Here is a 13,455-nt window from a genome sequence, read left to right on the forward strand (position 1 = left end):
CCAGTACTCTGTTTGCTTCCTCAGCCTAACTCTTGACTCCAGTATGCAGTCTGCTGTTCCGTATTATAAGGTACACATTGAGTTAATATTACAAGCAACATGCAATATATTGAAATAAAGACACGGGAGGTGCCACGCCATTCCCCAAGTGGGAGTAGATCAAGTAACTTTATAATAAATGTAGTGTTTCTTCAAAAAGGAAGAGACAGGAACTTAGATTTTCTAAATGCCAGTGTGAGTCTTTCATTAGGGTGCTGGAGGCTTTTCAGCTCACAAATTGTCTTGCTTTGCAAGGCCTATCTAAATCATGTAGTAGATTAGACATTCCTGGAACGGATTGTTGGCCCTGCTGCAGTTAGCGGTTAGAAGGACCAATTACTGTATTTGGGGACATGATTAATAAACCTGGGTATGAATCTCTCCTTGTTGGACCAAGCAATAGTTGGCACCATGTTTTCCAAAGAGATCGCTATCTGAATTTCCCGATTGCATAGGTCAGCTGCAGGACAGAAAACAGCCAGCCAGCATTAAGGTCTGCAAATACGTGTGAAATTCATAGCACTTTGTGCAGGAGCAGCAGGTCCAGTGCCCTGGAAAGAATGGACATTTTGCAATGCTTTCCTATTTGTGGAAGGCAGTTCAGTGAAAAACCTTCAAGTTCAACAAAAATCCTTCTCAAATGGCTGACTGTTCATCTTGCTGACCATAAGATAAACAGCCTGATGGATAGCAGTAATGTAGTCTGTGAGCCCTTGTTCTTACTTTGTTAATAGTCTATTCTGAGCTACTTTTGGAAATTAAATTACCATGGAAACGGGGACTAACTTACAGAAGTTACTGGTGGTTTAGGTTTTTCCCCCTTAAAATATGATACAGAAAAATCTTTGTGTCTTTCTGGAGGAAGGCAGTGCCTGCATCTATTCTGTAAAAAGAAGGCATGGTTGCAGCAAGTATAGGCAAACCTGAGGTTAGAAGGCCAGTAACTGTGACATTGAAGTAGCACAGGTTTCAGCTTGGCCTATACAAGCTTGCCCGTGGCACACACTTGGGTATCTAACCTACAATAAAATCTTTTCTGTTGTCGCTTTGCTCCTGTTAGCTACAATTAGTTGTCCCAAGCACAGTCGTGGCAGTTTATTGAAGTGGCACAGACATTGCGTTATCAGAAAGTTCTTCTAGCGTAACATGAAACAACTAGAGGTTAGAACTGGATTTCCTAAGCATGCTCAGAGCAGTTACACTGCATATGCAATAAAGAGTTTGTACATTGTGCCCAGGGCTTTCAGCACTCAGAAAAACATACTGACCTTGGAGTTGAGTGGCTTACTCCATGTTAGATAAACCTCATCTTGGAACTTAAGCTGTTCTGGGAGGAGTGTCCTTAAACTGCAGCCTGTGTATCTGTATTAACCTAAATTTAGGTAATACAGGTACAGTTTTGGTGGTTGTTTTTGCCAGATGGAACAAGCCAGCAGCAGTAGATGTAAGAAATTCTCAGCTCTTTTCAGTGTTGTTTATTCAGCTGGGCATTTTTTGAGTCGGTCTGTAAAAGAAATGAAAAGCTGTAAGGAAATTCTTGGCTATTTCTGTGCAGTTCAGTGTGAGAGGAAGGATATTTATTTCATGGAGGATTGAAGATGTGAAACTCCCTTTGTGAACACTGGTTTTTGCAGTGTTTTTGCAGTGATTTTATGTGCAACTGCATTTTTTAAGAGTTGGTTCAGAAATCTCTACTAGTGCTTTGTGTTCTGCTGTTTTGGAAAGCTACCAGAGGAATCATAGACTTAAGAGAGGAGAGCTGTGTTTGTGCTTCTGTAATGAGCTCAAAGGAAGAAGGCACGACATGAAGAGTGAGAAAAGCCTCATGTTTCCTGTGATCATTTAATTAAATGTGTTCCATAAAGAAGAGATTTACCTTTTTCTATGTTTAAAAACAATTCCATGAAATTGTACAGATTTTTCAGTGGTATTTAGAAACCTTTCCTCACTTTTTTCGTACACATCTTTTGTCTTAAATACAGTACTTCTACAATGGCTGTGGAAAGCAGTGGAGTGAATACAAGTCTTTCAAAGTAGTAGAATTTACTGGTCTCAGAAATAAGCTGTCTTTGGCAGTATAGTGAGAACAATTATGTAAAATTAATTACTCGGATAGAACTTTAGGCTGCCAATACGTCATTACCAGTTGTGGAAACGCAAGGCACTAGACTATCATCCCTGCTAGGTATCTGGCATTTTTAATCAAAAGAGTTTCAGAACTCTTGCTGTGAATCCACCTACTAATTGTCAACAAATACACTCTTAAATAATGGCCTTTCTTCTCTACAGGTGCATGACTTTTCCTTCATAGATTTTCTTTGGCACTGCACTCTGGTCGAACAGTTGGTTGTTAGTCTTTGTCACCTCTGGTTAGTCGTTATTATCACCTTTTCAGCTTTAATATTTTTCTGGGCAGCAAATTTTTAGTTCAATTTTTCTCTTTAATGAGCAGGGAGTTGGCAAGCTCTCCCCTACCCCCCCAACACACATATACACAGTCCCCAACAAGTTGAGACACTGATTTGTACTATATGATCCATTGAGAAGTTGCTGGATACAGAAAAGCTTTTCCACCACTTCCTACAGGCAACAAATTTTCAGGCTTATGTTTGATACAGTGCAGTTGTATTGAGCAATACAGTTGAATTTCAGTCTGATAATTGAAAAAAGCATGGCATGACAGCTGGCAAGAAATTATTAAGAAGATTGTCCAAAACAGAAGAGCAAAATCTTGTAGAGAAAGATGTATGTATGCACATGGTCATTCTTTGATTCATAGAGTCACAGGATAGTTGAGGTTGGAAGGGACCTCTAGAGATTGTCTAGTCCAACTCCCCTGCTCAAAGCAAGATCAACTACAGCAGGTTGGTCAGGGCTGCATCCAGTCAGGTTTTAAGTATCTCCAAGGATGGAGACTCCACAACCTCTCTGAGAAACCTGTTCTAATGTTCGATCACCCTTACAGTAAAAAAGGGTGGTATTGGGGCAGTATTTTCAGTGCACTAACACGTGCAAAGTAGCAAAGAGAAATAATTTCCATCAAATTACGACTTAGTCAAAATATTCTGAAAGAGGCAAATACTTGGATCTTGAACAGGATGTTCTCAGTTATTTTATTTTTAGTAATAGCATTTGATTTGTAGAAATTACAGCAGCCAGAATGATAACGTATTTTCCGCGTTGGCAAACTAAGGGAAAGGCTTTTTTTTTTCTTTTTTTTCCCTGTTCTGATCTTACCTTTATTAGTGTGGAACAACATCCAGTGAGATTTGAAAATGCACTGCCCAAGTATCAAAAACATGAATTTCATTGCTGGATTGGGCTTTAACAAAAAAAGATCCTAGCTAAGTATATCCTGCCTCATTTTATCTGTCTTCCTTTTCTTCTCTCTTCCTTTCTCTTTCTGTATTTATTTTTTTCTGGCTGTCTTTTCTCTTTTTCTTTCTGGCTGATTTCTAGTATTAGCCTTGCTTGTTGTTGCTGCAGTTGCTATTGTTATATTTTAAAAAATACTGTCATGTAGACAGTTCAGAAAACCAGTCTGCCCATTTCCTGAGGTTTGTACATTTTCATAGACTCCAGCTGATTTAATTATAAATAGAAACATCACCATTAGAATGTCACTTGACAAATGTAATGACATACATAAGCTATCATGCATAAGCTATTAAGAATCTTCAGGCTATTTATTCTTAACACTTGCTAAATAATGACATCATCTAATGTAAATTATTATTTATCAGTGAATATATTGATACTTTGATTATAAAGGAAACATTGCATTAATGGGCACCAATATATGTTAATTCCCAATGAATAACTGTTACATGATTCATGAAGAGACCAGACCGGTCCTTCTCAAGGAAGAAATCAATTGAAAACGTAGTAAAACATCGTATTCTAGTCTCAAAAACATGTTAATCTTTTCTGTCCTTGGGAGAATGAATGACTGATTCAGTGGAAAAAAGTTTTCTACTAGGATTTAAATGAAATATTTCCTTTGCTTACCTCATAAAAAAAATAATAATAAGGTTGAGTAAACTAGGTAAAAAACGGATACAGCTTTATTATTTTAAGGTCTTAGAATATTTGTTTGGAACATCCCCGTGGAGCCAAACAACCTTTGTTATGGACCTTTGTACCACTAGATGTCATGGTTGTTTCACAGAGGTAATGCTAGAAGAATTTATCTTTCAGGAAGAGTTCTGAAACAAGTTTCCTTTGGCTCTCATTGCTCGTTTGTCATCCTAAAGACAGTGTCATGAGACAGGTCATTAGGCAGATGCTTATTATTAGGCAGAGGGTTCATTCTAAAGATTATTGGGTCAAAGTCTTGGTTCCAGTGGTTTTCTTCTAACATGTTAAGTACTTTATGGTTGCAAGTGATATTCTTCTGCTTTGGTATATGGCAAATTATGTCATCTAGTAGCAACTCACATATTTTCAGTGCCTGATTTTGCTCTCTTTTGCACCAGTTTAAACTGAGAGCAATTTCACTTAAGGTAAGCTGTTAGAAACAGATACATGGGAGATTAAATTTGAGTCTGTAGGTTTTAAACTGCTTTATTATTGCTACTCCAGCTCTCAGAGAACTTGGCCTCACTGAACAGTAAACTGAAATTGTAATTTGGGTGTTACCCAGCTCTAGGATGCATGTGAAGACCCTCAACCCTTAGCTGGCCCATGAAGTGTGGATAGGCTGTCAGTAATCAGTTGTAATGTGCAGGCCTATCAGTTTTTTATGATGAGGTGACACACAAGTCGTCCAAAGTTATAACGTAGGTAATTTGATTTTGTAGGGATTATCTCTGTGGCCAGCAAGGCTGTAGAGGTGCAGTTGTTCTGCAGGTAGTTGTGCTTGTTCAAGGTTTGACTTGCCCCTGGCTGTCTGCCACTGGCCCTCACTAGAGGTTGCCAATGTGACAGCTCTGCCAGTAAAGCCATTTATATGAGCATTTTGTGATCTGCATCACGCAAAAAGAGTGAGGCTAGTTTAAACAGGCAAACAGGCTCTCTAGTTTAGTATGAAGCTGATTAGAAAGTCCTCAAACGCATCTGCCTGCTGGCTGAATTACGGGACTGGCTTCCAGCTGTGGTAGTAACTGAAAGGTAGATTCTGCAGTGGTTTAAGCCAGCACAGGTGGGTATAAAAGATGCTTTCTGTCTACATTACAATTTTCTTCACACCAGTGTAAACAAATAGCTTACAGTGTAAACAAAATTGTTTAGAATTACTTTCCTAAATAAGATGATGTGTGTATAGTACATGTTCGCTTGTTACAAGACTGCAGTAGTTCTGAGCTGTTGGAATAATCCTTCCCTTACATTTATTTGCCTTTTCAGGAAGCTGCTCTGTGCAGACAACTTCCCATGGACTCGGAAAACATGGCCCCAGTTCAGACAGCTGTGAATACACCTGCCATGACGCAAGACATAAGGCCTGTTACAAATAATGGATCCGATCCTTTCTTGAACAGGCAAGTTCATGTCCTCTTCATTAGGCGATTGGTTCTGTTGCCTCCTCTACACTTTTAAAGCTGTCTCTCTAAAGTAGTTTCCTATACTATCTGCTTTTGTACATACTGTGAACAGAGGGTATGGCTGAGTGGCTGACCTGAAATCTTTCAGTTTATACTTCAAGAAGGAATTTTAGAAAAATCAAACAAATGGTAACAGGTGGTTTTAATTTTATTATAGGTGTACGTAGAAGACTCTAGGTAGAATAGGTACGTTACCCAAGTAGAAATGGACTCAGTTTTTTTAGGCTCTCAGAACTGTTTATGTCTAGAGAGTGATATATATACATGTGTGTATTTCAAAATTTAAGAGTGGCCTCACTTCAGTTACTTTCTATTTGGGCTGATGTAACATGACCACATTAGTGGCGAACAGTTGAGAATGAGGCTTAATGACTCAGTATTTAACTTTAATATCTAACCTACTGTGCTGTCTTTTTTCAAACACCATGATCAGGGACTGTATCTAACAGAACATCTTTCCTGAGGTTTTTTCATGTTTCAATTTACAGTGGGCCATACCATTCCAGGGAACAGAGTACAGACAGTGGCTTGGGATTAGGATGCTACAGTATACCAACGACACCTGAAGATTTCCTCAGCAACGTAGATGAGATGGATACAGGTAGAATACTCTGACTTAGCTTGAAGTATAATGATATTAATAACTTTGTGTTATAACCTAATGTTTTATAATTGCATAACTGAACGATAATCTCTCACTTCCCTATGCAAGAGAACAGACTGAGACTGTGGGGGAAAATGCCTAAAAGGTACTTAGTGCCTAGAAGGTTCTCAGCTTTAACTTAGGTCCAGAGACTACCATTTTACCTTAGACTGATATTAAACAAAATAAGTAAAAGTTGAAAAATGTGAGCCTTAATTCGTGTTTTCATACCATAGTCCAAGGTAGAAGGAGTGAAAATCCGGTCTTGGGTTACATTCTTGGTATAAATCACTGCGTTTTCTAACGCTGGGAAGTCAGTTTCATTAATTAGTTGGATTTGACTTCGAACAGAATGTATTTAGCTAATTTAGGTTTTGGTATGTATTTATTTTTATATCAGTGTGCTCATGGTGTTTAAAATACTGAAATAAATTACTAGGAAATCAGCAAGCTTTTTGCAGATAGTGACACTTTCAGCATTTCCTCATCTAAACTTCCTTTTGAAGTCATCAGAAGTTCTAGATGGTGCAAAGAGTGAAAGGTTTCTCTATTAAAGATTTTCATGCTTGTTACTATTAATTTATGAAAAAAGTAATACAATATTGCAGAGCTAAATTGCTGTAAAACACTTTTTTCAATTATGCCCCATGGACAGCATTCACCCTTGTGCAGAGAGCAGGATAGAGGGTTTACATAAGACTCAATTGCATTGCTCCTTGTGCGGACTAGTGAACTTTGAACAATCATGCTTCCCAAGTGGAAGGTCAGAGACTGGTTGCTTTGGAACACTGCTGGAAAGGGCCTTTTGTGCTTTTGAGAGCAAAGCAAGGATATGAAATTAACTCTTACAAGAATATGCATTCTGCAAGCAAATACAGTTTTGAGGTAATGTTTGTAGAGGATAGGAATGCTCACAAGTGCTTATAGGAAAGGGGGAGTCTAATTTTTATATCGATTGTATTGTTTTAAACTACCCACAAGAAGAGTTTGGTATTTCAAAAGTTCTTCTTTACTTTTTCTAGGAGAAACTATAGCACAGACAACAATGAACATAAATCCACAACAAACACGTTTCCCTGATTTCCTCGACTGTCTTCCAGGAACAAATGTTGATCTTGGGACTCTAGAGTCAGAAGACTTGATCCCTATTCTCAACGACATGGAGTCAGTACTCAACAAAAATGAGCCCTTCCTTACCTGGCTGTAATCATTCAGTGCTGATTGGGCCTACAATGCAATTCAACATTTCTTTTTCTTCTTGAGATATAGGTAGAATATCTGAAAATCCTCAAGAAATACAACTTACTGCCGTAATGACTTTTGTTACATCGTCTTTATGGTCAGTTTAATCTCTGCCTGGATTTGATTGACACTAATTTAAATATGAAATACATATCTATATATAAATACATATATGCATATCTATTTCTTCCTCTTTAAAAAAAAGCACGCTACTTTACACATCTGTATGCTTCTTTACCTTTTCAGACCAGGCAGAAATGTTTCACTTTTAAGGACACAAAGTGGGTGATGTTTGTGCATGCCCCTGACTGATCTCCTAGGTATTGATTAACATCACAAACCCTTCATGAATCACAAAAGCTAACTACTAAGTCACTTCGTTCAAAAAGCGTGCACAGCATCAGACCATGAGAGCAGTTTTATTACTATGTTTATGACAATAGTATCAGAAGCTTTTTTTATCAACTTACTTAAGTTTTAAAAATCTTTTTTTCATTCTTAGTAACTAACTGTGCTCTATGGAATACAGATTAAATCTGATCCATATCAGCCATAATAGTTCTCATTATATATTTGTAAAGGCACAAACAGTACTATTGTAGTTTCTTTTTTCAGTATATTACTGTATAGTTTTCGGAAAACAAATACTTCCAATCTGAAAGTACCAGAATTGTTTAGCAACATTTTTACACTACAATATTGTTGCAAAATAAACCAGACTGGTACTCACTGCTGCCTTTTAAAAACAAAGCAATGTATTATAAACAAGCATTTTTTAAAAGATCTTAGATTTTTATGTTTATTATATTAAGCACTGCAATTTTGTAACTTAACACATGAACAAACAATTTTTTATGTATATAAAATTTTTGGCAAATATCTGAAATGCAAAAACATGCTTTTAAAATCAGGACTGAAAAATGTGGCACAACTTGTTAATGTCATATGTAGTGGGAAAAAACCCTTGCTCGTACTGTTTTCAGTAATGTTTTTGACTGACAATGTCAAAATACATGTAGTTGTATACATGAAAAAAGATGGTAACTTTATCAGGGCAATGCTGAAGCAGTATTGTAACTTGTCTGGTAAAGTCGCTTGGTTCTTAAGTCACCTATTGTAATCGGTGTACAGGACACAGGGCATGTTCTGTGTATTTCTACCTATTGTATATCCTACAAATCCTTCTTTATCAGAGGTTTGGGACTGAGAAGGCATCAAGGACATTAAGCTTACAGTTCCCCTGAAATGCAAATGAAGTCCTAAAATTCGTTAAATATTTTGAAATTATATTATTTATAATCTATGAGTTTAAGCTTTTTATATTGAAAAATATGTCTTTTTATGAAAGGCATTAAAACTTTTCTCTAAGCTTAATCCAGGCTATGTAGAGAGGAAGAGATGTAGCACTCAGTGTAAATGTGTGTTTACCAGGTCAAAAAACACTTAAAAAGATCTTAGCGATGCACCAGAATACTGATCACTAAAGACTTTTTTTCCATCTGGTTGGGTGAAGGTAGGTGAAAAGGTCAGAGGTGAAGTGATGGGAATACGGAGTAGGTTTGGAAGACAAATGCTTATGTAACAAGTGTAGATTCCTGCCGGGAAGGGTGGCTGCGGATAGGGATACACGGAAAACGAATCACCAGTGTTCAGCAAAAAACATCATAGAAGAAACTAATACAATAAACTACTGTGTCAGTGATGAACTGCTGGGTGTACATGATATCAGCAGATGGAAAATAAAAAGCACACACCCCGAAATTTTGAAAAAAGAGATGGAAGAGATGTAGGTCGTCTACAGTCATGAAGTTTTATTACATAGGGAAAAGTAGCTCTTTTTATGTTTTGTTTTGGGTTTTTTTTTTAATTAGAAAATGAGATGTGACAGCAGAGTTGTGTCTGCACAGAATTTAATTACTGAATGGGCATTGTGTTTCTTCTGTTCTTTTGGAGGGGTTATTTGTTGTTTTTTTTTAATTATTTTCACTAGAGCTAACTGTTGAGATAGTAAGAACTTCTCTTCAACAAACGGGAGTGGGCGGGGCTGACCAATATTACTGTAATTATGATTAATCTCTCTCTTTTAAGGACTTCTTCAGGTTGTCGGCCTAAATGAAAAACAGATGGTCCTAAGGCTTTGTTCTTTAGTGGCATGACTGACTTTGGTAAAAGAATTGGAGATTTTTTTGGCATCTGGTTGTGATGCCGACTTGTAGGGCCAGCTCATCAGCACTGCATGATTGGCCTAACAAACTGAAAGCCATTGGTGCTAGAACAATTCACAGTAGCTGCAGATCTGAGCTCCAGTATGATTCAGTTGATACTGCTCATCATTAGATGATGTTTAGAAAATGCAGATTCTTCGTTTGCTAGTACGTCTGTACTATTGTAAATTTAAGTTTTGTCACAATAAAAGATATTCCAAGCAGATCAGGTTCTTGGCTGGTGTGAATTAGCTAACCCGTGTTGACTTCTGTTTGGCTACACTGATTTTCATCAACTGAAGGCCACACTTCCTACAATGAAAACTGATGCAGTTTTCTAGTGAAGTCACATAAGATTTTTATCAGAATTGTGAAGCTACAAACTTGATTCCTCTTTCATCGGTGTTTCAGGCGGTTAAGTGTCTTGGTTCAGAGACCTTAAAGAGGTAAAAAAATCAGAAACTATGTTTCCATATTACTTCCATAACAAACCAGCAGCAGATTTGGAACAGGAGGGTGCTCTGTGAAACATTACTTCCAGTGTAAAACAACTACCAAAATCTTAGGTCAGATCTTTACTCAGTCATGAACCAAATCGTGGTTAAGTTAAAAGTGATTCTTTACACTGTAAGCTTTTCATTTTTGTAATGGAGATGATGTATCAGATGAAGTGCAGCACCAAGAAAATCTATTTTTTAAAGTTCTCTTTTTTTAAAAGTTTCTGGCTTTAAACAGGCTTATGGCAGAACTTCTAAGTATTCAAAGCATATGTAATTCTTACGAAACTAAATTTATTGCTGACAATATTTCGCTGTACTATTTCAGGTTTTGAACATTTACTCTACTAAATGTACACTGTCTACTTGTAGTATAAATACAATAAATGTGCCAGCTGGACAGTTTTACTGTTGACCATCACTGAGGATAGCATACATAAATCTTGGTGATGTAGAAGTAATGGGACGTTGTTAATTACAGTTTGTATTCTGGTAATACTGTTAGAATGTAACTTGGGGAGGGATTGGGTTTGACTTTTTGAGAACAAATGCTGTTTGGGGGAAGGGAAGGATTAAAATTTCTATTTTAAACATAGAAAAATATGGGTGTTCAAATAAACTTCTTTCCTAATATACTACATCCATGTACATGCTAGTACTTTAACTTTTTTATTTACTTTTTTTCATTTTGTTATATGACATGTGTGAGCATTTGTTTTTAATTTCAAGTACCTTGCAACAGATTGTATGTATCAAAAGCAATCAGATCAAACTGTTGTATCCAGGGTTTGATTCTGGGGTTTTTTATTTCTTTGATCTTGTACGTGAAAAACAAATATAAATGAGCTTAAAGATTTTGGATGCATATTGGTTTATTAAATTGTTTCTTTTTTTTCTTTGGAGGATTTTAGTATGTGCTTCCCAGGGAACTGTATAACACTGCTTGGAATAAAGGTACAGACATACTATTCTGTGCAAAAGGCATACATTTTGAATTAAATGATTAGCACTTAACAAATGAAATGGGTTATTTTACCATGATGTTTCAGTGTATTAGTAGTTGTTATGGCCGTTAGTGATGGTTACAGTTTTACTCATAATGCTTACAACATGCTCCCCAGTGCCACCATCACCTGTTTCTTTTAGTGGCACCTTGTAATTCATAATTACTAACACAAATAGGTTTTTACAATTTGTTTAATACAGTTATCTCTAAGCAGAAGAGTTAGCACCAACTCCATTTGCTGTTAAGTTCTGTTTTAGGGACTTAAATAGTGCGTTGTTTTCAGTCTGATCCCTTATTCCAGAAGTTTCTTAAATTCTGCATGAAGAAAATACCTGTCTTTTTTCCTAGGAACAAGCCATGAAACCTAAACATCCTAGGCTTGTATTTGAATATCTGGTCTTTACTGTCATGGTACATGACATGGGTGATTTAAGATCCAATGCAACTGTTACTATTGATTAATTTTAATACTCTTCCTTGAATCATTCCCTTACATAATTTATTCTAATTAATTGCTAGAATGCTTCTAACAATACCTTGCATTTATATGACAGAGCTCTGGAACCTCCACCAAATAGAAATGCGAAGCGTATTAGCTTCTGACCCTGTTTTGAGAAATGTGTCTGTTAATTCATGGTGTTTTTACTCAGGAATATTAATCAAGTTTCTTTGGCAGAAACACTGAATGTGTTTGCTTATAAAGGTCATTCAGTTTGTTCCTAATGATGCCAACTCACATCTTGGAAGGTACCTCTCTTTCCTTCCAAGCTCTGTGCAGCCTGCTGCTCCCGTGTATTGTGACCCAAGAGCTGTAATAAAACCGCTCGTCAGGGAGTTCCTGGAATTGTGATGTACTGAACCCCCCCGTCATTTCAGAGGAAGCATGTCTGTACTCTGGCTTTCCCAGACAACAAGTCAATGTAGCAGTCCCACCGATGGGCCTTCTCGTTTCCGTACCGGAGTTCAGAAAGCCAGTTCAGGCTGCAAAGGATTGCGTGCCGGGGCATTCTTCTGGTGAGGGGTGTGCACGTCACTGCTGGGAGTCTCGCCCCTCGCACCGGTTTCCATGGAGTTCTGTTGGGAGGGCGTCCCGAGAGTGTTGTTTTCAGTGTGGTCCTCCAGGCAAAATCATTCTTACGCTTTTCCCCTGCCTGGTCCTCAAAGCTACTCTTCCCTGCATCACCAGCAATGCCTGTGTCCCCCACCAGGAATCTTTTAATTCTTCAAATGCGATGGCTAGAATCACATGCAGTATTCCAGAAAAATTAAGACCTTGTGTTGGGGGGGTGCGTGTTTTGTTTTCTTTTAAAAACAAGCTTTCTTGTAAACTGTGGTTTACAGAATTTCCCTAGAACTGGGAGAGCGCAGCGCGGGTGAGGACGGCGGAGCCGGCGCGAAGGCGGGAGGCAGCAGCCGCGCGGGGAGGGCCCCCCCCAGCGGGGCCGCGGCCTGGCGGGCTCCCCGCCGCCGCCTCGGGCGGCCGTTCGCGGGGCGCCCCTCGCGCCGGCCCCCGGCGGGAGGCTGCAGCCGCCCGGCGGGGGCGGGAGGAGCGAGGCCGGCATCAGGTAGGAGGGGCGGGCGAGGGGGGCCGCGGCGCCCTGCCGGGCCGTGACCTCGGCCTGCGGCGCCGGGCCGAGGGCGCGGGCTGCGGCTCCGCCTGCGGGAGCTCCCGCTGCCTCGCTGGCCTGGCCTCCCCGCCAAGGGCTGGGCCGGCCCGGGCTCCCCGGCCCGGGGTCGCGCCGGCGGGGGCCGGGGTGGCGCCGGGCGGCGCTCAGCCTCGGCTTCGGCGGGCTCGGCCTCTCCCGCCCGCCGCCCCCCCGGCCCCGCTGCAGCGTGCTGCCGGCTCCGCCGCGGTGGCGGCGGCTCGGCTGTGTGGGCCGCGGGGGGCGCCCCAGCCCGCTGTCCCGGCCAGGCGCCCGGCGCGGGGAGCGCTGCGGGCCGGGGCGCTGGGCGGTGCCGCCGGTCCGCACCTTCAGCCAGCCGTGCCATCCGCCAGCAGCGGGCTGGGACGCGGAAAGGCTGTGGAGGCCTTTTACTGGCGCTTTTTTCTGCACGCACCGGTCTCCAAGTAATGCCATAAACTACTCTAACTAGCACAATTAGTTGGTAGATTAGTTGTGTATTTTTCAGTGCCTACTAATGATTTTTTTCGGTTTGGATTCTTTGGATCCATAGGTGGGAGCAATTTGAATTTCAGCAAAGGGTCCTGCAGCAAATTAGCAGTGACAAGGGAAGCATAATGAAGATGTCTATAAGAAAGTCCCATTGTATTGGCAGAGCTTTT

At 39.8% G+C, this 13,455-nt stretch overlaps 1 protein-coding gene across 1 annotated transcript in view; it reads left to right on the forward strand.

Annotated features, from left to right (window-relative positions):
• The window catches only part of WWTR1 (WW domain containing transcription regulator 1), an 87,426-nt gene extending 76,359 nt beyond the window's left edge, over nucleotides 1-11,067 (forward strand). Inside the window, exons 4-6 of the mRNA XM_075157586.1 lie at nucleotides 5,383-5,516; nucleotides 6,068-6,180; nucleotides 7,245-11,067. Of these exons, the coding sequence (XP_075013687.1) occupies nucleotides 5,383-5,516; nucleotides 6,068-6,180; nucleotides 7,245-7,429 (432 nt within the window). The 3' untranslated portion in view covers nucleotides 7,430-11,067. The remainder of the gene's footprint in view (nucleotides 1-5,382; nucleotides 5,517-6,067; nucleotides 6,181-7,244) is intronic.
• Nucleotides 11,068-13,455: the final 2,388 nt, after the last annotated feature.

This window comes from Calonectris borealis, chromosome 9 (assembly GCF_964195595.1).
Source record: "Calonectris borealis chromosome 9, bCalBor7.hap1.2, whole genome shotgun sequence".
Classification (NCBI taxonomy): Eukaryota; Metazoa; Chordata; class Aves; order Procellariiformes; family Procellariidae; genus Calonectris; species Calonectris borealis.